Genomic DNA, 27,648 nt, shown 5'->3' on the forward strand with positions numbered 1-27,648 from the left:
ACAATAAAGTATAGGCTATCATATGAATAATGCAGCTTTTAAGGTTTAGTATCTTCTGCTCAAGGCTGCATTTATGTAATCAAAAATAGTTCAAACAGTAATATTTTGAAATATTATTACAAATTAAAACAGCTTTTTTCCTATGTGAATATAGTAATTTATTCCTGTGATCAAAGCTGAATTTATCATCATTACTCCAGTCTTCAGTGCCACATGATCCTTCAATAATCACTCTCATATGATGATTTTATAATCAAGAAACATTTATGATTATTATCTGTGTTGAAAACAGTTGTGCTGCTTAAAAATGTTGTGGAAACCATGATAGCCTACATGTTATTTTTCAGTATTCTTTAATGAATAGAAAGTTCAATGGACAGCATTTATTTGCATTCATTAAATAAATTATTATCTTTTGTAATATTAAAAATATCACTTGTGATCAATTTACTGCATGTCTGATCAACAAAAGTATTAATTTCTCTCTTTTTTTAATTTTACCACAAATGTTTAGATGATTTCCACAAAAATTAAGCAGCACCATGAGCAGCACAACTGATAATAATCCTAAATGTGTGTTGATCATCAGATCCTCATTTGAGAATGATTAGTCAAGGATCATGTGACACTGAAGACTGAAGTAATGATGATAAATTCAGATTTGATCACAGGAATAAATTAAACTTTTCTATATCTTCACATAGAGAACAGCTGGTTTACATCAGAATATATCTATATTTTTTTTACATTGCACAAAATCTATGGAGTCTTAATGCACAAGTGTTTGTAGTATATAAACCAATCATAAAATTGGCACAAAAAATAGGAGAATAATATTATAGATATTAATTAGTGGTTATTGTTCAGCAGTGTATTTGATATCTTGCCCAATTAAAAGCAAGAGATGCAATAAATGATATTGGTCCAAAAAAAAAAAAAAAATTCTGTCCCCCTCACTTCTGAAAAGATGGCTACGCCCCTGGTTCTGTGAATCGGACACATCTGCTCAGGATGACGTACAGTTAAAACAGGTTTGCAAATTACGAACATAAGCGATGAGACAGAAAATCTGTCAATAGCACTAGCTGCGTAGTAACATTTTGTGAAGCAGAAAATTGCAGGAAAATCTCACATCTTATGCAATATATTTGTTATTGCTTGTTTGCAATTCTGCTTCAACCACAACACGAGGTCACGTAGGCCTACACTGTACATTTCTAAAAGTGAAAAACACAAGAGTTAGGCTACTCCGGAAATTTAGATGACTGGAGTAATGATAGGCCTACCCAAGGCATTGTTTTTTTTTTTTTTTTTTTACACTTTTCACAGCTGTAAAATACGACCAAAGTGACAATAGAAATTAATAGGAAAGGCCATTTACTCCATACAAGAAATAAATAAAAAATCATGCTTTTGGTAAATCTGAATTATGACAGATAGAACATCATAATGATATAGTAGTTCCAAATATGTAATTGTAACTAATTCATAATTGAGATTTTAAAAAAAGTAGGAATTACATTTCAAATTATAAAGGGGCATTTACAGAAGTGTTTTTAACTAATGGAAAAAATCGAATGCGTTTTGGACATTCATTTACGCGACAACAGCGTTTTGGAGACCTGAAAATGTCATGACAACGTGTACGTGTATTACGTGCAAAACGATTTTTGGTATAATTTCAACGTTCATAATTATAACTTGTCAATATAGCCGTTTGGCAATATGCCATTTGTTTTGGTTTTTACTTAAATGACAATTTAAAAGAAAAAAACAGCGTCTATTTTGCAACAAGCGCAAATGGCATGCCTTGTTGGCAAGTGCTATTTGCACTAGCTCCACCCAACAATGCCTGGTTGGGACTTCAGACAGCTGTCAGTGTACAAAGGAATGCACAGAATTTAAAAACTTTTTTATGCACACAGTATGTGGATTTGATGAAACGCGATTGACATTCCCATAGTTATAAGATTCCGCAGCATTCAGTAAATAAGTGATTTAGTTTTTGGTGGAAGCAGTTTGGAACTGGAATCTCCAAAACTGCAGCTCTTGTGGGGTGTTCTGGGTCTGCAGTGGTCAGTATCTATCAAAAGTGCTCCAATAGGAAGGAACAGTGGTGAACCGGTGGCAGGGTCATGGGCGAGCGACCAAGGCTCATTGATGCACATGTGGAGTAAAGGCTGGCCCAGGTGGTCCGATCAAACAGACGAGCTACTGTAGCTCAAACTGCTCAAGAAGTTAATGCTGGTTCTGATAGAAAGATGTCAGAATACACAGTGCATCACAGTTTGTTGCGTATGGGGCTGCATAACCGCAGACCAGTCAGGGTGTCCATGCTGATCCCTTTCCACTGCCGAAAGCGCCAACATTGGGCACATGAGCATCAGATCGGGACCACGGAGCAATGGAAGAAGGTGGCAGGCCTGGTCTGATGAATCATGTTTGCCCATGTGGATGGCCGGGTCAGTGTGTGTCACTTACCTGGAGAACACATGGCATCAGGATGCACTATGGGAAGAATGTTACTTTGACACGTACCACCTACCTAAGCATTGATGCAGACCATGTACACCCTTTCATGGAAACGGTATTCCCTGGTGGCTGTGGCTCTTTCAGCAGGATAATGCTCCTGCCACAAAGCAGAAATGGTTCAGGAATGGTTTGAGGAGCACAACAACAAGTTTGAGGCGTTGACCTGGCCTCCAGATTCCCCAGATCTCAATCCAATCGAGCATCTGTGGGATGTGCTGAACAAACAAGTCCGATCCATGGAGGCCCCACCTCACAACTTACAGAACTTAAAGGAACTGCTGCTAACATCTTGGCACCAGACACCACAGCACATCTTCAGGGGTCTAGTGGAGCCCATGCATCGATGGGTCAGGGCTGTTTTGGCAGCAAAAGGGGGACCAACCCTTATTATGGTCATAATGTTATGACTGATCGGTGTAAATACTGTAATTAAGTAAGGGGTTAATCTGACCTTTTCTGTCATTTAAGTTGTTATTCTGTCATTTAATTGCAATACTGTATATACCACAGAACAATTCTATACAAAACAATGGATTTAATATCAAAATTTAACATTAAATGATAACGTGTTTTATAAATGTACTAATAAACTTTCTCCATTTAAATACTTTGGCCAGCTCAAAAATAATTCATGCATTTTAGATTTATTTTAAAGAATTAAAAGTATACATAACCTTCAACTGATCGAGGTCAGATTTAGAATAATTAGTACAGTTATCTAATTTTACTGTTGAAGATGTCATTACCAGGTAGTAATTATTATTTATTAATTAAAAACAGCCCAAATTATTTTTTAAGCATTTACTGTGATAACCGTTTTGTATGCATCTTTTTCCAAATTTAATCACATCCGCCCCATAAAATGAAAATTCCAGTGCGCACAAAAATGGTGAATTACAGTACAAGGGCTCTAAACCGCAACGGCATCATTTAGACACCAGGAGGCGCCGTGAAGTCAGTGTGCGGAGCACAGACTGCAATCCGTGCTGAAGAAAGTAAAACTGTTATTCTTTGTGACAGTGAATTGGATTTCAAATTTAATGGCACAATTTGGCAAATTTAACTTTCATAAAAAAGCAAATCAGACCAATTAAATGACAGATCCATAAATCCTAAATGGCCCTTCTAGTTTTAAAATAAAGAACTGTGAACTACTGGCTGTATGGGAAAAACTGACAGTTGGATGCAAAATGTAAATATTCAGGCATATAAAAAGCCGAAAAATGAGAATTTCGAGAACACGAAGTCATCAGAAGCATTGTGTCTGTTGCACACAGTTTATTTAACAATATGGTATATAAGTACGAAACAAGATCTTAACCAGTTTATACAGCGATCTCAATCTTTTTTCCTTTTATTTACAGAATGTCATCAAGCTGCATGATTTACATTAAAGAATCGTTCACCTTCAATTCAAGTTTCATGAGGAGAAAAAAAAAACAAGAGGTTGACTGAAGAACTCTTTGAACAAATCAGCAGTCAGACGAAGCTCCGGCCTCATACGCGAGGTGGAGGGGACATCATCGATGTTTCAGAGATCAAACGAGAAAACGGGAACATCTTCCTACATCTTAAGAGACAACTACTGAATCCAGGCCAATAAATAAACGCATTTGGGCACCTTGAAAAATAAGAGCAACTTTAACCATTTGCTCGCGTGTTCTTGTGTGTGTGTGTGTGTGTGGATGTGTATGTGCGTGAGTATGTGCAGTAGCCAAGCTCCTTTCTGTACAAATGAATACAGGTCCTCTGTACAAACTCCACAGTTTGGAGAGAAAAAGGCTGCGTGTCCTTTTCCAAACCTGGTAAATGTGAATACGCATCAGACAGGAATGAGGATCGATCCTGATCCTAATTCCACACCAATTATCTTACAGTCCCTAAACACGCACACACTCACAAAAAAAAAAAAAAAATGCATTTCAGTTTGCAAACATACAAAATGAAAGTCTTCAATAATAAAATCAAATATTTTGCCTTGAGAAATTCCATTTAAAAAGTCCATAAGCTCAAAATAACCCCCTCCCCGAAAACAACAAAAACAAAAAACAATTAAAAATGTAACTCCTTACGACCAGGACAGAATTTCGGCCGGTCCGATAACCCCTCCTAGAAAAAAAACCCTTTGTGATTCTGCTCTTTAAACAGTAATTTCAATTCCTCCAATAAGGAAGAAAAAGCAGTCCATTGGTTGTGTAAACCTATTACAGTCTATCGTTTTGTCGTCTTTAATTTCTTGTGTACAAAACACGCCTCTCTCTCCTTGACGAACGTCTCTTAATGCTACAATCCCTCGACAAACTTCTCTAGCGTGTCACCCGTGGTGTCCCCGACCATACTCAAGTCGTTGTTTAGTCCTCCGCGGTTTGGCGTGTTCAGCTGCGGAAGCATTGCACTCTGTTCAGGTGTGCACAAGTGAGCCTGGTCCATGGGGCCCGCCAGGCTAGGGTGTAAGGGCGAGGGCTGGGGCTGCATGCGAGGGGACGGGCTGGAATGTGGCGGCTGTTGAGAGGGGGGACGGGGCGATTGCACGGGGGCAGGCGACCTCACTTGGTTGCCCAGCGCATTGGCCATGGCCTGTCCGGGCAGGTGAGCTCCCTGCGACTGTCCTGCAAGCATGTGGGGTTGGGGACTCATGGAAGCGGCCTGTGCCGGCGAGCCCATTTGCTGCTTCAGCAACTGCTGCTGCTGTTGCTGCTGCAGAATGCGCTGTTGCAGCATATTCTGCTGGGCATCCATACCCATGCCAGGCTGGCCCATCTGGGCCATGGGTGCCATCTGACCCATGGGCCCTGCGCCGCCCTGCATGGCCATCTGCTGCTGCATGCGGATTTGCGAGTAACTGGCTGCGCCTTGAGGCTGCGGGAATCTCCCTTGTCCTGGAGGGATTGCGCCCTGCTGTTGTTGTTGTTGCTGCTGCTGCTGCTGCATCTGACGCATTAGTTGCCGACGGAACAGCTGCTGGTTTCCGTTGTGTGCAGCATTCATCATTTGTGCCTGGGAACCGAGGGCAGCCATGGCCTGGGTTGGGGCCGGCTGCGGCTGCTGAGGGGGCATGACGGGTCTCTGCACGGGGCCGGTTTGCATCGCAGCCATGTTCTGCATTCCCGGCTGACCTGCGAGCATAGCCTGCGGGTTCTGCTGCTGCGGTTGGCTGGCTTGGTATTTTGCCGTCCGCTGTTTGATGAATGCGGCCATGAGATGTGGGTTCGACTTGAGGATATTGAGGACCTGCTGTTGCTGCTGAGGGGAACTCGGCGATTTTAACGTGCGCAGCAGGTCCTGCAGCGCACCTGGAGCAATGCTGCTGGTCACACCTCTTTGCTGTATGCTTTGTTGCTGAGGGGCCTGTGGTTGCGCCTGCTGGGGAGGCATGACAGCCTGCATTTGCCGCGGCTGCTGTTGCTGTTGCTGCATCATGGCGCGCTGTATCATCTGTGCCTGTTGGGGCGTCTGCGCTACCTGAGACTGCTGTGGAGGCATGGCCATTTGCTGCGGGGGCACTTGCTGCGTTGGAGGTGCCTGCGGATTCTGCATGGACCCTTGCATCCCAGGTGGCCACTGGCCAGGCTGCATGTTCTGAACCATCTGAGGACCTCGAGGGCCCATCATCTGCATTGGAGCCATCATGCGAGGTTGGTTCATTGGCATGCCGTTCATATTCATTCTATAGTCTTGCTGCTGTTGTTGTTGCTGTTGTTGTTGTTGTTGTTGCTGTTGCTGCTGTTGCTTCACTTTGGTCATCATCTCTATTTTTTGCGCAACCTTTAAAGCCTGCTGCTGTGGAGAGGGCTGCGGCTGTTGTTGTTGTTGTTGAGGCGGCATGGGCAGGGGAGACTGCTGCTGGGGCAGAGGCGAAGACTGCGACCCTGGTTTCCCCTGGGGCCCTGGTGTTGAAGGTTGGCTGGGGAAGGATTGCACCATTGCAGCCACATTTGGATGTGTCTGTTGGGGCTGGTTGGCTAAAGACTGCGAGGCCTGGGGTGTATTAGGCTGCTGCAGCTGCTGAGAGTTGGGTGTCCCCGGACCTCCTGAGGTAGTTGGGGAGGGCAGACTCGGAGGCATTCCTCTGCCCTGCATGAGTGCCATACGTCGCCGCATCATCTGCGCCTGCTGCAGTCGCTGCTGAATCTGCTGCTGTCGTAGCTTGTGCTTGATATTGAGACAGAAGGGCACGGGGCACTTGTTCTCTTGGCAGTGCTTGGCATGGTAGCAGCACAATGCGATGAGTTGCTTGCAAACAGGGCAGCCTCCGTTGGTCTTGCGCTTGCAGCCCTTGGTATGCTGCACCACTCTCTTCATCTTCTGACAAGATGGCAGAGAACAGTTGGCGTTGCGGCACTGGCAGGCATGCACCAGTGACTGAATGCAGCGCTGGATGCTGAGGCGTCGACTCTCCTGTGGGCTCTTGTTGGCCTCGCCACCCTGGTTGTTGCTGTCGTCGTCTAGGCCCAAACCCCACTTCACCATATGGTGCTCATGGCCCTTGGAGTTGTAGCAGTTAATGCATAGATCAAAGTCCTGGAAGAAATCAGAAGAAGAATAATTGATATTGTTTTCTAGATAATCATAGTATATAATATTAATTTAATGCTGCAAGGCTGGAGCCGGTATATTGGCATTATATTTATAGCTACAGGCACAGTTGACCTAAAGCAAGGTTCATTCCTTGCCAGGTTTAAACAAGCAAACTGCTAGTTTCCACCTCAGATCTTGATAAATCGGTGATACAATGATATCATTGTTGTCTAGATTTTAAAAACTACCCGAGTAGCAAAAAATGGCAACAGTAACCCAACTGATCTGTCAAAGCCACAAAGAGGAGACTGACCTCGCAAACAGTGCAATGCCAGCGGGTTTCCACATGGTGCTTGCACTCATTGCAGGTGTACACAAATCGGTCTTGGCCCTGATTGTGTAGCTCCACCAGCATGCACATACTGCTCCATTTGCAGCGGCGTAGGGAACTGAACTCCCAGTGCTTGTCCCTGGCCAGCGTCAGGAAGGCATCACGGCCGTCCATCAGATCGCAGGCCAGCAGCGGGTCAGGGTCCATGATCGGAGGCAGGGTGTTGATCACTGGACCAGCTTGGAGGTGGATCACGAAGAAGACCTGGATTTTTATGAAGTAAGAGGAGATCTGTTCAGCACTTTGCACATTTGTGAATTTCTGAGTGAAAGTAAGGGTATTCAGGTAAAAGATTAACTTAATGAGTCTAGTCTAACCTCTTTGTGCTTCTCCATTGTTGCATATAGCTTCTGGGATAGATCATTAGCTACATTCGGCATCCCAGGCTTCTTTTTGTTGGCGCGACTCACGCTGCTCTTGTTTTTGTTGGTCTTTTTATTGTTCTTCTTTTTGGCGTTCTTGCTGTCAGCTTGGGTTCCCTGCGGAAATGCAAGAATTAAAAAAAGGAAAAGAAAAAAAGGCTACAGACTACATTAAATACTCATTCACACCATTTGGCACTTTGACTAACCTCTGTGGTCTCAGTGGATGCTGTATTCTCTTCCTTCTTCCTTTCCTCCTCCTCCTGTTCCAGCTCCTTGATACTCTCCTCCAGAACATTGGGCCAAAAATCACCTTCGAAATAGGGCAGCTCATAGGCACTTGTAAGACGGTCCTCTGTGGCCTGCTTAAATATGTCCTGCATAACACAAGTGAGACATTTTGTGAGTCTGTGACGGTATGATGTTATGAATGAAAGCGCAAATCCATTCAAATATTAATTCAACATCGGCATACCTTATAGTCATGAAGGATTCTCTCTGCAAATGCTTTGTCCAGCATTTTGCGGTACCACTCCTGGAGTCTTTTAGGCTTGGGAATCTTCTGATCAGGAGGGTGACAGTGGAAGATGTAGTCATCACCTTCACTAGGTGGGCAGGCCCAGATATGACCAGTCACATATCTATAGGAGGGAGATAAAATTCATTAGGGCATAAAAAAAGACTTTCTCCATCTGCTTTTAGTTGGACCAAAAGCTTACGAATGACTTATTTAGAGTGGATTTGTCATAGTGAAAGCGTGTATTGTAACACCTAAACCCATGACACATCTTTAATGAAGCATGTTTAACTTAATCAAGGTGGTACAACTTACCCAAGTTTTTTAACATACTCCAAATAGCCAATGAGGATTTCATGGTAAACTGCAGTTCTTAGTAACCGAGGCTTGAAAAAGTGAATACTGTCAAGATATGATATGTATACCCGTCTGGAAAAAGGAGAAAAGCAATAGAATCAGTGCCTGTTCAAGACGATTCATCTTCTTTTTTTTTTTTTGACAGACCAGTATTGCGTCATACCTGGTGTTAGGAAAGGGACATTCAGATCCATATTCCTGGACGTGCATGCCAAAAAAACACACGTCCACTCCATCAATCTCCTCAAATGCAAAAAGTGCTTTGGTTCTGTAGGGAAAGGTTTCTGACATCTCTCCTGAGTCAACAAACCTGCATAGAAATTATGTGAGGTCAAATTAGCTCCCTTAAATTCAGGTATATGGAAAACCATTCTTAGTCAGCATGAAATCAAAATCCAACCAATTTCTTTCTGGATTCATATTTATTATCCGCGACGTTACCTGGATTTCATCCCAGGTTTGACCTCCACGTTCTTATCAGAGCTGGCGACCACCCGCACAAACACCTCTCCGGCCTCTGGGTGATTCTGCCTTTTCAAGTACTTATTCACTCGATCCTCAATGTACGATCCCAACCGCGTGGTCTGTAACCCTGATCAGAAATACACAGTTCCTTCACTCTGCGATAGATGGTGATAGAGAGGCAAGCAGGAATATACTTCAAAAGCACTCACTTTTAGCAGAGAACTTATTTTCCTTTCTCGTCTTTCCTGACTTCTTTAGACAGTTGTCACAGATGAAACTGTTACAGGAGGGAGAGACAAACAGCAGCTGTAGCAATCACGGCATGACATGCTAAACTTCAGGAGAAAGGTGGATAAGATGCTCACCCTGATGGCCAGATGACGTCATAATGCAGTGCGCAGATTTGATGCATTTTCCGACCGCAGTCTTTACATTCAACAAAGCTGTTAGACAGAGGAAGGTGTTAAAAAACACTTTGACAAGTGTGATGTATAACATTTTAGAATAAGATCTAATTTGTTAATATTAGTTTTATTACTTTTATTAATAATTTAACAATGAGCAATGTATTTTTTTACAGCATTTATTAATCTTTGTATATTAAATTTTACAGTGTCTGTTATGCATCTATAAATTGGACTATAAACCTTACCATAACCCTATAATTTGTATTACTCAGTACTTAAATGTATACATACACTAACACAGACACCTTAAAATGGTTACAATTTATTTTAAGGTGTCATTGTTAGGCCGGAGACACACTGCAAGCGTGATGTTTCTGCTGCATGTCAGCCGCGGGGCGGCTGCGCGGCGTTTTCTCTGTCTTTGCACACCAGAAGCGTGGCGCTGCTGCTGCTGGGAAGCCCTATACTTCATGTTAAATATAAATATATTGCCTATTGATACAGCAAAGACAACGTCGGCAGTAGCCTATTGACCATACATATATGTGTCGCGTGAAAAATAGGCGACTCTTCTATTTGAAGCATGCGCGCGTTTTCCGCCAGTTTGCAAGCGCTAACCGGTTAACATGGGAGCCGAAATAAAAATGGACACGCCACGCAGCAGAGACGCTCACGACGCGCTTGCAGTGTGTCCCAGGCCTTACAGTATAATTATATATTTAAGTACTGAGTAATATCAAATAACAAGTACTTACTATAGGGTTAGGATGGGATTAGGGTTTGGTTGAGGGTTAGTTGCATGTAATTCTGCCTAATTTACTTTTTTTTTTTACTATGGTAACTACATGTAACAAGGACACTGTAAAATAAACTGTAATACACATATTTAATATACAAATTGCATATTTAAAAAACAACTCGAATTGGCCAAAGTGTTTTCTATTAAAACAATATTCCAACAGCATACATAAAATACAAAAACACTGAAGACCAAACCAAAAGACTATTAATAAACAAGACAACAGTAACACAAGGTACAATCCACTGCTATCTCAACAATAAGCCTGGGCAAGTAAATGCCCCCTCAAATGTGATTTAGAAATGTAATATCCAGATAATATCATCCAGAGTCAGATTATCCCAGAGCAGCATGTTCATATCAATTCAATGTTAACTAAATGTTAACAGATAGAAATTTTATATATATATATATATATATATAATGTTGTTGTAAAATGTTACCATTTGATAATAATAATAATTTGTTACATTTATATAGCACTTTTCTGGGTACTCAAAGCGCTTTACATATAGAAGTGGTGAATCTCCTCAACCACCACCAATGCATTTCATGTGACTTGGGAATTAAACATACCTAACGTACCACTCACTACACAATGCATTTTTTAATTAATGTGCAAATGCATTGTGCAATAATTTCATTTCAGGAAGTGGCACTCACCCAAATTATTTTATATTTTAATGCAATATTATATGATCAAATTAAGACTAAAGACTAATCATAGTTGATTGTGCTCCTGATTCATTTATCACACTATTTGTATACATTAGTTATATGCCTTAGCATACATATTGTTGCAATTAGATTATATCCTGCGAATAGTCTAAAACAACACACGCGCACACAAAAAGCATTAAAACGATGACACTTACGGCTCAGGGTCCAACATGTCATTTTTCTTCTTCTCAAACTGCTCCTTTGATATCATACTGCAGAGAGACGAACAGGATACAATCTATATCGCATCTTTAAACACGTGCAACTCATTCTTTAGGAGTAATTGTGCGATTTAATAGAAGCAAAACCTCAAAGCTTTCTGGGCGACAGAAGATACATACGTCTGCGGCTGCGCTGGGTCGTCTCCCAGGGTGACACTGTCGCCCTGGATCTCGTTGAAGCACTTCTCGCAGAAGTGATACCTGTCGGCAACAAGGCCATATTTGGGTGAACTGGAGCCAGCACACAACAGCACAGGCAAACCGGCACACGGAGAGCAGCACAGCACAAGAGCGCAGAACGTGGGGTCGGGCAGAGATACGACACACAGCAGACATGCCGAGGCAGATCACAGGTTAGCATTCAACTCACAAATGAATGTTAAATCAAAACATGATGGATAGAAACAGGATGGGATGTCTTTTCATGCACTAGAGAGAAGCTATATGTCTTTTCTGAATGACCACAGGTCTTAAGGACAAATTATAAGCACAAAACAAACAAACAGTGCAAAAATACAACACGGTGGAGATGAGAAACAATGGAAAAGTGATACACTAGAGCATTTTCAGGCATTCTATTTATTAATATTATGCCACTTGACAAAGTTTTCAGGATTTACACAATTACTAATGGGCTGTTAAGCAAAGATCTAGACCTGTTAAACTGACAGATTCAAAATCATCAATGACTGATCAAAGTATTACCACTGCACAATTGAGCAAGATTTTTAACCTTTGAACTTGCTTTTATAACTGTTTATAATGTGCAAACAAAATGGAGTCAACTGAGCACTAAACATCACAAGCTTGATCTCTTTGGAAACTCGTTCAACTCCACCTCATTGGTTACCTGTTTTGGTAGCTATAATATGTGCCATCTCTGGAGATGGTGCAGAGCTGTTTGCCATAGCAGCAAAGCGTCTGAGGTGAAAACTCGTACTGTGGAGACAGAAAAATAAATTCTTTGAAGTTCAACCACTGTTATTTTAGCATTTTTTACACACACACACACACACACACACACACACACACACACACACACACACACACACACACACACATATATATATATATATATATATATATATATATATATATATATATATATATATATATATATATATATATATATATATATATATTAGTGCTGCAACGACCCGTCGACGTCATCGATTACGTCGACTACAAAAATGCGTCGACGCGTCACACTGTTTGTTTACATCTCGCGTAATGGCATACAGGGAATGGAGAAAGTTGCATTCTATCACAAAAACAGATTAACTGGTTTCCGTGTGATCTGGTGACCAACGTCCTGGTTCAGGTCTGATATTCTTGCACTTGCGGCATTCTGAAAAGTTGAGATGTTTTTAACTCGATGCGGTGCGGACGCGTCTGGAAAAAACGTGCGCGTCGCTTCCATTATGAGTGCGCTTATCACGCGGCTACATTGGAAATAATGAACTTGAGCGCGCAAAAGACGTGATATGTGAACGGCCCCTTAAAAGACAGCGCGCCGCGAGAAAACAGTCATAAACCACCGAGCTACCCCGAATCAGCTCCAGATCTCTGGAAACCATGCTAAACCATAGCAGAACCCTGACTACATTTTATGGTTTGTGATGCTAAAGAACATTTCATGACATCTCAGACAACTGTAAATTTATGGCTACTGTGGTTTAATTATAAACGCTATTATAAACTCATTTACCATAGTAAAATAATTTTCTTTAGCTCTTTATTATTTTATACTGTAAAAACTTCAACCACATTGGTTGAAAATTAATAAAGGTTGAAATATTATATTAGAAGTTGTACTTATAGTATAAGTAATATATATATATATATATATATATATTAAAGTTATCCAAAGGATTCATGAGCTAATTACATAAAAGAACATTAGATTAATTATTTATTGTAATAAAAATAATCGTTAGATTAGTCGACAGAAAAAATAATCGTTAGTTGCAGCTCTAATATATTATATATATATATATATATATATTTTTAATCACATTTAACCAATTCCAAACCACAATCTTAATAACTACAATTCATTTTGTATTTAATCATTTACAAGCTATGTATAATAGTTCATGAAGGCTGGAAATAAAAAATATGTTAATTTTAAATATATTCAGGTGTGCAGAATTATTAGACGTTTTCTTTTACAGAAAAAATTTGGACAAAAAAAGAGACTTAACTTAAGACTGAAAAGTAAAAAATTATTAAATGCCCATGAGAAGGATACAATACCAATGCAAAACTAGACATTGCAGTTAAGGCGTTACCATTGGATAGTGAAATGCTCATTGGGTCAGACAAAAACCGGCGGCGAAGAAAACATGCGTTAACTGCAAAAGAATTATGAATTACGTTTGAAGGCCACATCTAATGACAGTTAAGTTGTTGTTAGGGGGCGGCAGTGGCTCAGTGGTTCATGTAAGTTGTCTAAAAAAAGAAAGGTTGGTGGTTCAATCCCCGGTTCCACCTGACCAAGTGTCGAAGTGTCCATGAGCAAGACACCTATCCCCAGCTGCTCCCGACGAGCTGGATGGCGCCTTACATGGCTGACATCGCAGTCGGTGTATGAATGGGTGAATGTGAGGCAAAAATGTAAAGCGCTTTGGATGGCCATAGGGTCTGTTAAAAGCGCTATATAAATGCAATCCATTTACCATTTACAGTTTGAAACCATCAGGAACCATTTAGGTCTCTAGTTTTGGGAGTTCATGTTCAGTCCATCTCTACAAAAAGGACTTAAGGATAGGAGATGGACTAAAATTAACTCCTAAAACTTACTGCCAGATTCTGGAAGATGAATTCTTCAAATAGTAGGATGTGGTGCTTGTCCTTCAAAAGTCACTCTCAACCTATCTGCCTATAAAGCCTATAAAAATAGCAGTTATCATGTATTTACAACACTTCAGCTTGTGATTCTTATTAAGTGGGGGTCATTGTTTAGGAGTCTTTACCTAACTCAAGCCTCTGAGATCCTGACACCTTGCACTCCAGGTAGGTTGCAGTTCTAGAAAATGGTGGCGCTGAAGACTAAAGGGTTCCTGATGGTTTCACACTTACTTTTTCACCTTAATTCATAATTCTTTAGCAGTTAACGTGTCTTTTCTTTGCCACCCAGTTCTGTCTGATCCGCTGACCTTAACTGCAATGTTACTACAACTGTTCATTGACAGTTCATGCTAGCTATTGTCCACGATATAACTTCTGATTTTATTAATGTATTAGAAAATGTTGAAATTAACATTAAGATTAAGAAGTAGTTTGCATTGTAAATTCATGTTATCTAATGAATTAACTAATGTTAAGAAATTTAAAACAGCTTTAGTTAATAATAACATTGAAATACACTCAAAATGTGAGTTTGTTTGTACTGTTCCTATAAGCAAAATAAGGCAGCAACTAATGTTATTTTGATATTCGATTATCTGTTTATTTATTATCTAAAAATTATTAAAAGTATAAAGTATATTTAATTAAATTAATCTATGACTTTAATGTTATTCCAAATCCTGCCTAGTGTTATCCTCCAAACAATGTGCAATATAAAGACCATGAACACAAATATAGTGACTGTATCTATGCTGCATATAAACAAAAAAGGTTAAAAGGGTTAAAATACAAACATTACATTAAATCCCAAAAAGGATAGATTGCTTACCATAATAAAGCAGAAGTTAAAATGACTAAATTAAAAATTATAATAAACAAAAGATTAACTTGTAAAATGTATGAGGAACACAGACAAACAATAGTCATTTTATTGTTACTGCTCTTAAAAATATGATTGCTTGTATTGCATGTAGAATTTTGAACCTACACCATTTATCGGTTTCATGTCGGTTTGAAGCGCATGCACCCACCGCTCGTTCATTGAAATACGTTTAGTTTAACGTCAAAATGTACAAAAATGGAAATGCTCTCAGGACTTTCTAACATTTAAGTCGAAAGTATACTTTTAATATTTAAGCGCACAAGTGTATTCGCACCGTGAACGCCTTGCAAAGTATACTTGTTTTGACTCGTACGCAACTGACCCTCACATATGCCTAAAAAGTGAAGTATACTATGTGTCCACTAGGCTTGCTGCACTAGTCTGTGTTGATGGGCGTTACTGGTGTGCAGCCACAACACCGGTAATATTTTTGCCCACCGTGGCACTGCCCCATCGTAGTTTAATTCATGGTGTGTCCCTGCTGCGTTTTCAGTTCATGCATATGAAGATTTTCATTGAAAACACTTGCACTTCTCGGCACCGTTATGAATGCCAGAGCGGCTGTGCGTATATTTTACTTTCGGTTTAGAATTAGCGATTTTAAAAGCCCTGCCGGTTATACAGGTATAGTCACGTTGATTAACTGGTGGAAAAAATGCTCACCATCACATCCCTAATGTCCACTGCTATTTTTATATGCGCTTTGTCCACATGAATGCGTTATTTACTACTGTAATGTGACGTGACAGTTGGATGGTTTCATCCCACAGCGCGCAGACCAATTCGATGTCGCTTATTTTATCAATTATAATTGATTTTATTGATTAGTTGTTGCAGCCCACAAAGCAAACCACTTTTTCTTGAATGGAGAAGCTTAAGTTCTCACCTTGCGCCCACAGCAGTAACCCAGACCCTGCATTACAGGGTCAATCTCTTGCTCGAACACCTCAGCCAGCTTCGAGCAGTACTTGTACACTCGAGATGTTTTGCGGTTGTAGAGCCAGGCGTTGTTGAACATCAGCCAGATGTCGTCAACATACTGCCAGGGTTCCTGGTACTGCCCAGTGTCCAGCTTCCTCTTGATGGTGGAAAGGTCAATTGGGTTCTTTACAATGTCAAAATAGTCCTGAAAAAACAAGATCAAATACATGGTGATTATCTAACCCTTTTTACATCAGCCCTATTACCATTAGCCCTAATCTAATTACATCAGCCCAAATAAATAAGTGTATGGGATGTACCGGGATGCCCAGTAGATTTGGGTCCACTGGCTGGCGGAAGGGCAAGGACTCCGGATCTTGACGATACAGCGCTTCTAAGGTAGGCATCAATGCCTGTCTGAGCTCTTCTGGTTTGAAAACTGTAACAAATCATAATAATCAAATCAAATTAAAGATATTTCTGAATTTAGTTACCATGTTTTCCAAAGGAAAAAGTTTTTACTTTTCTTGCGTGACTGGGCGGATTGACTGGATGGTGCAGTACTGTTGGTGCTGGACACGTCCTCCTCTTTTGGTTCGGCCTTTGTCTCTGGTTTCTTCTCTTCAGTCTCCATCGGTTCCTGTTTAGGTTCTACAGTCTCTGGCTGCTCCTTCACTTGTGGAGGTTTGACATCTTCATCCTAATGGACATGACCAATTACATTTAGTTGGTTTATTTAAGTCTCATTGAACAAGGAAAGACTGGGATCTAGAGAACTGAAGAGCATTTTTTAATAGTGTCTCTAAATTGAACTTCACTAACAAAAATTGCTTTAGTGTTAGCAAGTCAATATAAAATTGAGAGATAATGAAAATCTAGAAAAGGATTAAATCAAAATCTATATTGCCAAGACTTAAAAGATAGTTCACCCCAAAATTAGAATGGGATGTTTATCTGCTTACCCCCAGTGCATCCAAGATGTAGGTGTCTTTGTTTCTTCAGTAGAACACAAATGAAGATTTGATTTTTAACTACATGTGAATGGGTAACAACGCGATCATAGACAGTATATACACACACTTTAGGTATTAGGTACAAAAATAACAAATACTGTTCGGTTTCTCACAGAAACCAATCGTTTCATTTAAGACATCAATGTGTCGTCAGGAGCAGCAGTGTTTTTGTGCATGTTGTCTAAGCATGTTTTTTTTTACTCACCTATTCACATGCATTATGACTGGAAGACTGCAATGGTTGGAATTAAAAAAATAATTTGTATTCTACTGAAGAAACAAAGACAGCTATATTTTGACTGCACTGGGGGTAAGCAGATAAACATTGCCATTTTCATTTTTGAGTGAACTATCCCTTTAATTTACCATTCAAAGATTTTGGGTCAGTAATATTTTTCAATATTTAAACGTTGTCTCTTATGCTTATCAAGGCTGCATTTATGTGATCAAAATACAGTAATCGGACCTGCAAAGTCACAAGTTGTGAAAAAGGAGACAATACGGACTATATTGGTACTGTGAATCAATTTGATATTATATTAATTTTGAGGCCTGTAATGGCAAATTTCCTCAAAGAAAAAAACTAATGCTGAAAACTATACAGGAAACCTCAGTTAGTGCATCATTATAATATTAAAGGTTAAAATGAATTGTTTTGTAGGCTACTTACATTTCTAATGACAATTGTTTCTTCTTCTTGAGGTAAAATGTTTTATTTACGTCTTTCCACAGTTGAATCACTGATAGAGCGATTACTTGAGAGGACACAGATTTCAGTAAGTTGTAATGTATCGTTCAACATAACTTCTATAAGTTCATTCATTTATTTTGTGCTGTAAAACCTGAGAGATGATCAGCTCATGTGCACTATCGATTGTTTTAACTTCAAAACCACATTAAATAGCGCCGAAAAGTCTATGGACAATTAGCCCATTGCCGATGAAGTTTTTTAAAACGAAGTTTACTGTCCTTGCAATTTGTACATTCCTTATCTTTATAAGAACTATTATTTATAATATTATACATTTCTAATTATCATCAATGGTGAAAACAGTTATGATGCTTTATATTTTTGTGAAAAACATGATACATTCTTTCAGTTCAGAAGTAATCTTTTGTAACATTATAAATATCTTTACTGTCACCTTTGGTCAATTAAATGCATCCTTGCCAAACAAAATGATCCCGTAAAATATTAATACTGAACCCAACTTTTTGAATGGTAATGTAATACTCACAAGAAACAGTTAAATGAAGTCAAGAATTGCCAAACCATTTTTGAGGCAACTTAAGTTTCACTTTAGTAACATCACACCTCCATCTTGATATCAGGTCGCTTTTTCCCAGAGCCAAAGTCCTGCTCATCTTCTTGATGCTCAATTTTGGGCTCAACAGCAGGGTAGTCAGGCAAAGCTTGCTGGGAGTGTGTCTCAGCCACAGACGCAGGCGTGGGAACTCTATTGTCAACACTAGCAGCCATTTGAGAGAGCTAATGGATAGACAAATGAGGAATGAAATGAGTTAAGGGTGTCATCGCATACAACTGCAAACGAGGCTGTGTTTTCATGGCGATCCTCACCGGAGTGCTGGGCTGTTGTGCTTGCACAGAGGTGGGCTGCTGCTGCAGGGGGGGCTCAGGCTGGGACTGCAGGGGTGTGAGCGGCTGGGAGGGGGCAGGGGAGGAGCCCAGAACTGAGGGAGGGCGGGGCAAGCCGCTGGGGATGTGGGTGGGTGTAACGTGGCCTCCAGCGGAGGCCGGCGTGGAAGGCTGGGTCTGGAGTGGCTGTAGGCTAGCAGCTGCTGATGGGGTGGAGGGCGGAGGAGGGGTGGAGCACAGGCCGGATGGGGGGCCAAGAGAGCCCACAGCATTCAGGGTCAGGTTAGCGTTCTGTTGCTGCTGCAGAGGAGAGATGGAGGGCATAGCGACTGAGATAAAGCAAATCCAACTACACTGGCCCCCATTTACAATAGACAGCAACAGCCGTTCCGGAAGTAAATTCCATTTATTTTCCCCATAAGGAAAATGATTTTTAACTGTAACTTAAAGACAGACTTACTGAGAGTTACAGAGCTGTTAATTAGTGGTACCGTATATGCTTTTGTTAAAACCGTCAAGCTGGCATTATGGCAAGAATTTTATTTGACAGTGAAATTTCATGATGGAAAACTACATTACCCATGATGCTGAACAAAAAAATAATAATAATTCCACCCATCAGAATGGTGGAATGTTCTTTACAGAATAATTGTACTCCAATGCAGCACTAGGAATCAAGTCAGTCTCCCTGCTCTCAAAATATAAGAGCAAATATATATTTATATATTAGGGGTGTAACGTTCACAAAATTCACGGTTCGGTTCGATACGATACACTGGTGTCACGGTTCGGTACGTTTTAGATACAGCAAAAATTGGCAGATAAATTACCTTTTTTGTTTTTTTAAACTAACAAAGTATAATTTTAAAATTTTTTTTTTTACATTGAACAAAGATGGAGCTAAACTTTACCCATCTTCTATGTAGTTACAGAAATAGACATTAGCTCTTTACAATAGCTCTCTCCACACTTTTTTCACACACTACTGCTTCTGTCATCCCTTTGGCCAAATCCTGACTTGTGTGACTCTCAAGGGGCGTGTCTGAAGAACGTGGCTGTTCAGCTCCCATTCATCAGTAATGTAATGTGCCGTTACAGTCAGGTAGCTTTGTATAGCCCTTGACGTCCAGCCGTCTGTTGTCAGAGCAACCGCTGTTGCTTTGGCCAATTGGTTCTCTATTTGGGATTTTGTTTTTTAGTACAAAGCAGGAATTACTGGCTGAAATGGGCTCGTGAAGGAACATTGTAACGGGGCTCAATTACTTTAAGCACGTTCTTAAAACTCCGTATGCGGTGCGTTTTGCACTGCGTATGCGGTGCAGGAGCCGCACGCCCTGTTGTCCTTTCACATATGTTGTGTTTTCAGTCCGCAACCGTTAACATGGGTACAGAAAAAAAAAGCACTGCATAGGCTACGCACTGCAGACGGAGTTTGTGTGAAACGGGTGTAAGGTCTCATATCCGCGGCTATAAATGTCTTTTGCCATTTGAATAAGTTGGAAATGTCGGTCTAAATGCTGCGGGGATAGTTTGTGGCTGTTTATTCTTTTTATCGTCTTGTTGTCGGCGGAAATGAGTTGATTGACATGACATGAATTATTCCCGCTGCTGTACCATCATGTAGCAAATGCGACATACCGTTGTTTTTTAATCCATCACTCTTGCCAACACCATCATAGCTTACAGAGAATCCAAAGTTCACCAACACACCAGACCCGTTGGTTATTGGAGGATCTTCTATTTCTGGTCTGTTAAATGCAATAGCCATTTTGCAATGAGCATTCAGTGTGTACTGAGTAAGCGAGCACCTGACTGAGCAGTCTAAAAAATATATATATATATATATATATTTTTTTTTCTCTTAGTCAGGGGCATTGCCTGTTACGTCGTTTTGGTTATTGGCTTCCTTGTTGAACGCATAATATTATATTTTACATACTTTTTTATTTTCCAAATCGAATTAATTAGACCAAGAACCGTTCGGTACATAATGCGTACTGCGTACCGAACTGAAAGCCTCGTACCGAACGGTTCAATACGAATACGCGTATCGTTACACCCCTAATATATATATATATATATATATATATATATATATATATATATATATATAACAATAAACTTTACTGTTCATTGAACTGTAGTTCAAGATTATAGCTTACAATTTTGTAGATTTGTCTTTTTGTCCAATTTTCAAATATTATTTTTTGCTTCAAATGAACATTTCAATTGCTGCGATTCAGTTAATAGCTGGTTGGTTTGGTCCATGGATTATAACAGACCTTTAAAAGAATCAGTTGAAAAATGAATGAAAGAAATACTTCCGTAACGAACATCGCTGAAAAAGTGTCCAGGTACTGTTTCACTAATCACATGACAGGAAGTTTTTGTGGTGGCAAACTGTCTCATTTGAATGCCCAAGTAACACCAAAAACACTGAAACTGCAATGGAGAGTTTCTGACTCCTCACCTGTGGGACAGACTGTCCCGACTGCTGGGCCAGGTTTACATTCACATTCATGCCCCCAGCTGAGGATGGGAATGGCGACTGGTTCATGAACTGGTTCTGGTTGGGTGGCTGGCTCACCATGTTGTTAGCATGGCCTGCCATCATAGATGGTGTTTGCGGCATCCTGGAAGGAGACATACCCATCTGCAAAAACATGGAGAAGTTCAAATTGAGCCACAGAAGTATATTGATGCCCTTCGTTTTTTTGTTGAAAAACAGGATTATTTAGTGAGCAGTCAATATAACTGCAAATCTAAGTTAACTCGACTATTAAAGGGGTTAGTTCACCAAAAAATAAAAATGTTATGTTTATCTGCTTGCCCCCAGTGCATCTAACATGTAGGTGTCTTTGTTTCTTCAGCAGAAAACAAATTAAGATGTTTAGCTCCAACTGTTGCTGTGCCAGGAATCTACATAAGCTTGACCTTACCAGACGGAGGTAATGGCGGATGGGAGTATTAGATAAGACTCGTTGGGATGAGGTAAAAAAAAAAATAACGTTTGGTTTCTCACAGAAACCGATCGGTTCGTATCTTAAAGCTACACTGTGTGATATTTTCTCCCATCTAGTGGTGAAAAGGTATATGACCATCCAGTGAATAATTGTTTCTGCTCCTCTCAATTTCGATTTCGTTTCAACTCCTACGGTGGCCGATTTAGTCATGGCTTTCAGTTCGACCTCTTCGGTGAGTGTTGCGTCAACTCAAGTGATGAGGTAATTTTTGAAAACTATTATAATTTGCAGTTATTTAATTTACCAAATGATCTATGATCAAGTTAATCTATGTAAAATGAATAATAGAACTGAATAATAACCAGTTCATTGCTAACATCAGCTATCAGGTTCCCAGACGAATGCAAGCTAATCTTAGTAAAGTAACTTTTATCAGTGCTATAATTATTCTCAGGGCTCTACATAACGCCCATTTTGGGCGCATTTACGCCTAAAAATTACTGCGTGCGACTGTGAAAAAATATTTAGGCGCACCGGTGCGAGTGACCCGATCGATTCTCATGAATAGATGTGTACAATCGGAATAAAAACTACAACACTGACTGAATCAACACTGAGAAACTGTTAGGCTATGTTTCCTACTGCAATCAACTGCTTTTCATGCCTTCAGTCAGCACTCAGCAGAAGAAGTGCAAAAACGTGTGCGACGGACTACACTTCAAACAACGATTGTTTACAACGATTGAAGTGAAACATGTGTGACGAGTCTGACGACGCAGCCATGCGCACTTTACCAGACGCTTCGCGCTGTTTATCAGCCAAATCAAAATTAACTGGAAATACCACGTTTGGATTATCATAAACAAGCCCAGAAATTAGCGGCTGCTTGGGGCATCAATGCCATCAAACAATAATGTATTAATAATACATTTAAAAAGCCCTTGAGTTAATCTTTATCACACATGCTGTTTAAAAAAAATACTAAATGTATATAATGAGCGAGTATATCATGAAGATTTTTTCCAAACCGGATTTTTGTCTTATTCTGAATCACTGTAACGTTACACACGAAATAAATTATTCCCGCTGCGGATTAGCACAATATCTGCGTGACTCACCACAAACAGAGAGAAGTAGAATCGGCTGCAATGTTCCCCCGCGAGACGCATGCGGTTCTGTTTATGAAGCGCCAGAGCGCCAAAAGTTACAGCTTGCTTTAGCTCCGAGTATTGGCATGATTGCATGTGTGATACTGATCTCGTACAAAAATCTAATAGACAAGTTGATATTAAGTAACAACGTTTTAGCCACAACACTGTCTATTTGTGAAAATCAAAGCCTCACCAGAACTGATTCGCATCTCCAAGCGATTCGATTCAAATGAATCTTGTGTTTTGAACTATTGACTGAATGACTTGCCGCCACCTACTGGCGGTTTTTATTTTCATATTTATACTTTGCATGGACTTTTTTTATTTAAAATATTAAACTTTTAAAGTTTAATTTGTACATATTTCTAAATTCAAAAACTTATATGTAAAACATTCATACAACATTAACTCATGCATTAAATGCATAGGTGTTTGATAGTATGAAGTCCAGTTCTGCTTTTTGTGTGTATTTGTGCTGTACTCTCAGAAGTTAATGATAATATAATGTCAGAATTATGTTGAATTTAAGAAATTGACAGATGATGCATACATTTAATAAGATTAGAAAACATTGCTCTTATAATGGTAAAAATGACCCTGGACATTAAAGGACAAATATCGTCCTGTAATGGGAAAGTTATAATTGGAATGTGTTTGATGGATTAGAATGTGCTCCTAAATTTTTGACTGTGCTCCTAAATTTTTTTAATTAGGAGCACAAGTGCTCCTCAAGAAAAAAGTTAGCGTAGAGCCCTGATTCTGTATATTGTACAACACCACTAGCGTAAGGCAAACAAATTATAATGCAATTAAAATATTAATCTCATGTTATCCGTCATAGAACACGGATTTATGTTATAAGGTAAACAATACTTTTTCATCATTGACGCGAGGAAAACTATCCTAGACGTCGTTCTAGTGTTATGCACAGCACACCATGATATAATTAGCCAAGCAACAATAAAACTTCCAATATAACGTTACACAAATAGGCTGAATTAATATTACCTGTCGAGAAGAAAGCAGGCAACGTCGGCGTTCTTTTTTAAAATCGTTGCTCCTCATGAGCTCTTTCCATCTTGGAAAGGCCACTCCAGTATTTACTTTTGTCTTGTTGATTTGCCTGTCGCGTTACCGTCTTAATTCTCTTTTCCGCTTCCTTGGCGACTCTGATACATATCCCGCAATGTTACTAGGTGCCCGACCGGGGTCGAATTCGGTAATCAATTCCGGGACGTGGTTGCTTTCACACAGAAGGCGACCCGGCAATGTTCCGGGAATATTGCGGGTCCGACGTGCAGTGTGAAAGAGGCTTAGAGTGATGATCCTCCATCATCATAAAGCAGCCTCAAGCAATCCTCCTCTTCACATTCGACACGGTGCCATCGAGTGTAAAAACGCGAAAAGCGAAGCTTGAATTTACGGGTATGTCCCTCTTTGGCAAATGTACTTTCAAGATGGAGGAGCAACATGGCGACCGCCACCCGAACCCTCAAGACGTATGTATTTTCAATGGTATATTATAAAATTATGAGAATGCATTATTACTTGAAAGAAGTAAATATACATTAATGAGCACATATATTTTTGAAAGAACTAAGGGATTTTAGCTAAGAATAAACTAAAAAAGTTACACAGTGTAGCTTTAAGACATCAATGTGTCGTCAGGAGCAGCAGGGGTTTTGTGCATGTTGTCTAAGCATGTTTGTTTTGTTTGTTTGTTTTGCTCTCATAGACTTGTTACCTATTCACCCCATTATATGACCTACACACAGCAACGGTTGGAGTTAAAAATCTTCATGTGTGTTCTGCTGAAGAAACAAAGACACCTACATGTTGGATGCACTGGGGTTAAGCAGATAAACATAAAAAATATATATTTTTGGGTGAACTAACTCTTTAATAAACTGAAAAATATGAATCTATAAACAAACAAAAATATTTTGCAATATATAAATATTGCAATATTTGCAAAATTTGAAAACCGGGAAAGACAAAATGTACAAGACTATGTTGAGATATATATAAACAACATTTATTGTTGCGTTTATTGAAAATATACATAAATATACAAATGGAATTATTTTCTGTTATGTCATTCGCCCACTAGTTTAACACATTGTAGAGTAATGCTTACCGCTGGAACGTTACCCATGCCCATCTGAGGGGGGTGGGTCATAGGAGATGCTGCCCGAGGAGCTCCCACTGGTGACTGGGACATCTGCACATTCTGCATGGTCACGGGGTTGAACTGGCCCATTCCTGCAGAGCATGATGAAAAAACATTAAAAAGGTATTAAATGGGAGATTGAAGCTTTTGAGTAATTCCTGCACTACCAGTATGACCAGTCTGACTGCTTTTTTTCTTCCCAAGTCAATATGAAAAAGCATTCACAACCCATAATGGTGTACGACCCTTACTTTTTTGTGTAATATGATGCATTTCAGAGTCAAAATCATCTTATATTTCATTATGTGCTATTATTGCCGTAACCTTACATCAAGACTGACCGCCAATATGCTCACTTTTGGTTTTGGCCAATTTTTTTTTACAAATGTAGCAAGTTATTACATTTTGAATGAAGATTAGAAAGATGAATCGAGCACAGAAAAATCTGGAACATGTGCTAAGATTGTAAATAAGAGCAATGTTGATACAAAGTTCAAAACAAAGCAAAAAGGAATCGGTAAGACGATATAGAAGAATATACACCACAGTTTAATTTTTTTTTTCTTTTTCCCTTAAAGGAAACAAGAAATTCTGACTTTTCTGTGTTTAAGTGCTATATTCATGTCACTGGTGCATCTACCAACCTAGAAAACGTGAAAAACAACAACCTTTTTTGGTAAGCCTTTTTCTGCAAGCATGTGAAAAAATGAGCCACTCAGACTTCTCTCCCCTTCTGACGTAGGAAGGGGATCTATTATAATATTACCACCCCCTAAATCTACAAGTTTCCACCCACAGAGCTTTTGAGTTATTTGCTATGTATAAGTAAAACTTTCTTAAGTTAAAACTGGAACTTAAGTTAACTTAACTTTCTTAAGTTAAAAGTGGAATCAAACGAAACTATACGTTAGCTGTTCTCTTACTATGCAGCATTTCTTCTCTATGTAGGCATTAGTAGGCATGTGCTATTCTTCTCTATGTAGGCATGCGCTATGTAGGCATTATTGTCCGAGTCCGGTTCGAGCTGAACATGAACTGACATGTTCTGTTGTTGATGCACAATCTATTGAAGCTCTGCCCTCTTTTTGAAAGAACAGGCAGGGAGCAGCAGCTCATTTTCATTTAAAGGGACATACACTAAAACGGTGTTTTTGCTCACCCCAAAACGTACCAATTTAACAGGCTAAAACATGATCTGTGGGGTATTTTGAGCTACAATTTTACATACACACTATTATTTACATCTTGTAAAAAAAGTGGCATAATATGTTCCCTTTAAAGAAATGAATACTTTTATTCACCAAGAACACATTAAATTGATCAAAATTGATGGTAAAGACATTTATGTTACAAAAGATTTTAAATGTTGCTGTTCTTTAGAACTTTTTTTTAATTAAATCGAAGAATCTTGAGAAAAAGTTTAAACAAATTAAAGAGCAAAAATGTTTTCACATTGATAACAAATGTTTCTTGAGCATCCAATCATCATGTTAGAATGATTTCTAAAGGATCATGTGACACTGAAGATTGGAGTAATTGATAAATTACATTTTAAAATATATTTACATAGAAAAGAGTAATTTTAAATTGTGATATATTTCACAATATTACTGGATTAGTGTTTTTTTTAAATTAAATAAATGGTGTCTTGGCGAGCAGAAGAGACTTCTCTCAAAAACAAAAAAATCGTACAGATTTTTTTTACAGACCAAAAAATTTGAACAGTAGTGTATGCATGTATGCAAAAAGATAAACTATACCTTGAGGGACCTGCATCCGGGCCATCAACTGATTTGGCACATTGGACATAGTGACGGGTCCATCTAAAGGACAAAAGGATTATTTTAAGCAGCTGAACACATCAAAAGTGCAGCCAGGGAAAATTCAACCCCTAGATAATCAGAGCATTAAAAAAACAAAGCCACTAACTTGGTGGCCGGATGGCTTGTGCAGGACCCATAGTGTTGGGCTGGGGAAGGCCAGGCTGCTGAGGACCCTGAGTGCCCATTTGCGGCTTTGATAGCCTGGACTTTCTCTTCTCCTCCAGCTCTTTCTGGATCTTATAGATCTTCTCAGCCAGAAAGTGGTAATACTCATCCTGAACACAAGATTTTAAGATATATTAAGACATGGGCCACCTGGTGCCTTCTTACAGTCACAAAACACCATATTAAAGGAAGGTTGAAATGTAGCATGAGAGTTCAACTTTACCCTGCTGTTGGCAGACTCGTACATGTCCCCTTCCACCTTACGTGCGTAAGCGACCAAGTTCTCCATGCGTCTGTCCTTCAGTGCTGCAGGGTCAGGGGTCGGGAATATGGCTTGAACTCTGTAGGGGTGTTAAAAGTATACAGTGTTAAGAGAATTGCCCTTGACAAATCATGATTGTGAACAGGGTTTGAAATTAACACACGCCAACCCGCCAAATGCGAGTGAAAATCCACTGTGGTGGGTAACACATCAACACACTAACCAATCTGCCGGGTTTTGATTCATAAATTACGTTTACTTTGCATACCATCGCTATCAGAGACCTTCCCCTAAAAGGAGCCTTAAACTAAAGCAAAACAACATGTAAAAAGGGTCGTACACCAAGAGAGAGAGAAAAACAAAACAAAAAAACGAACACATTGCTTTCTATGACCGTACGCAGATGCACACCGGCAGCGCCCAAATATGACTCTGGCTGTTCATCATGCCGCACCACAGCGTCACTCATATAGTTTTGCATTAAAATACAATGATTTAGGACAAATATATGTGCGTACTGACTTTGCCCTAGGAGATTTGTGTCTTTTTCAGTAACTGGTT

At 39.7% G+C, this 27,648-nt stretch overlaps 1 protein-coding gene across 5 annotated transcripts in view; it reads right to left on the reverse strand.

The window, feature by feature from the left end:
• Positions 1–3,778: 3,778 nt before the first annotated feature.
• crebbpb (CREB binding protein b) overlaps positions 3,779–27,648 on the reverse strand; it is a 97,006-nt gene continuing 73,136 nt past the window's right edge. For 2 of the 5 annotated variants that reach the window (XM_067422650.1, XM_067422635.1), the window contains 23 exons: positions 27,049–27,166; positions 26,767–26,935; positions 26,598–26,660; positions 24,805–24,929; positions 21,024–21,206; positions 18,536–18,853; positions 18,272–18,445; positions 16,466–16,643; positions 16,264–16,382; positions 15,909–16,148; positions 12,140–12,228; positions 11,410–11,490; positions 11,224–11,280; positions 9,508–9,585; positions 9,352–9,419; positions 9,119–9,269; positions 8,841–8,987; positions 8,636–8,749; positions 8,279–8,444; positions 8,013–8,180; positions 7,759–7,920; positions 7,364–7,645; positions 3,779–7,053 (listed from right to left, as the gene is read on the reverse strand). In XM_067422650.1, the coding sequence (XP_067278751.1) occupies positions 4,816–7,053; positions 7,364–7,645; positions 7,759–7,920; positions 8,013–8,180; positions 8,279–8,444; positions 8,636–8,749; positions 8,841–8,987; positions 9,119–9,269; positions 9,352–9,419; positions 9,508–9,585; positions 11,224–11,280; positions 11,410–11,490; positions 12,140–12,228; positions 15,909–16,148; positions 16,264–16,382; positions 16,466–16,643; positions 18,272–18,445; positions 18,536–18,853; positions 21,024–21,206; positions 24,805–24,929; positions 26,598–26,660; positions 26,767–26,935; positions 27,049–27,166 (5,488 nt within the window). In that variant the 3' untranslated portion in view covers positions 3,779–4,815. Of the gene's footprint in view, positions 7,054–7,363; positions 7,646–7,758; positions 7,921–8,012; positions 8,181–8,278; positions 8,445–8,635; positions 8,750–8,840; positions 8,988–9,118; positions 9,270–9,351; positions 9,420–9,507; positions 9,586–11,223; positions 11,281–11,376; positions 11,491–12,139; positions 12,229–15,908; positions 16,149–16,263; positions 16,383–16,465; positions 16,644–18,271; positions 18,446–18,535; positions 18,854–21,023; positions 21,207–24,804; positions 24,930–26,597; positions 26,661–26,766; positions 26,936–27,048; positions 27,167–27,648 lie in introns of all 5 variants that reach the window. The other 3 variants (XM_067422642.1, XM_067422633.1, XM_067422634.1) reach the window with 2 other exon arrangements.

The sequence above is a fragment of the Pseudorasbora parva genome, chromosome 2 (assembly GCF_024679245.1).
Source record: "Pseudorasbora parva isolate DD20220531a chromosome 2, ASM2467924v1, whole genome shotgun sequence".
In the NCBI taxonomy this organism is placed as follows: Eukaryota; Metazoa; Chordata; class Actinopteri; order Cypriniformes; family Gobionidae; genus Pseudorasbora; species Pseudorasbora parva.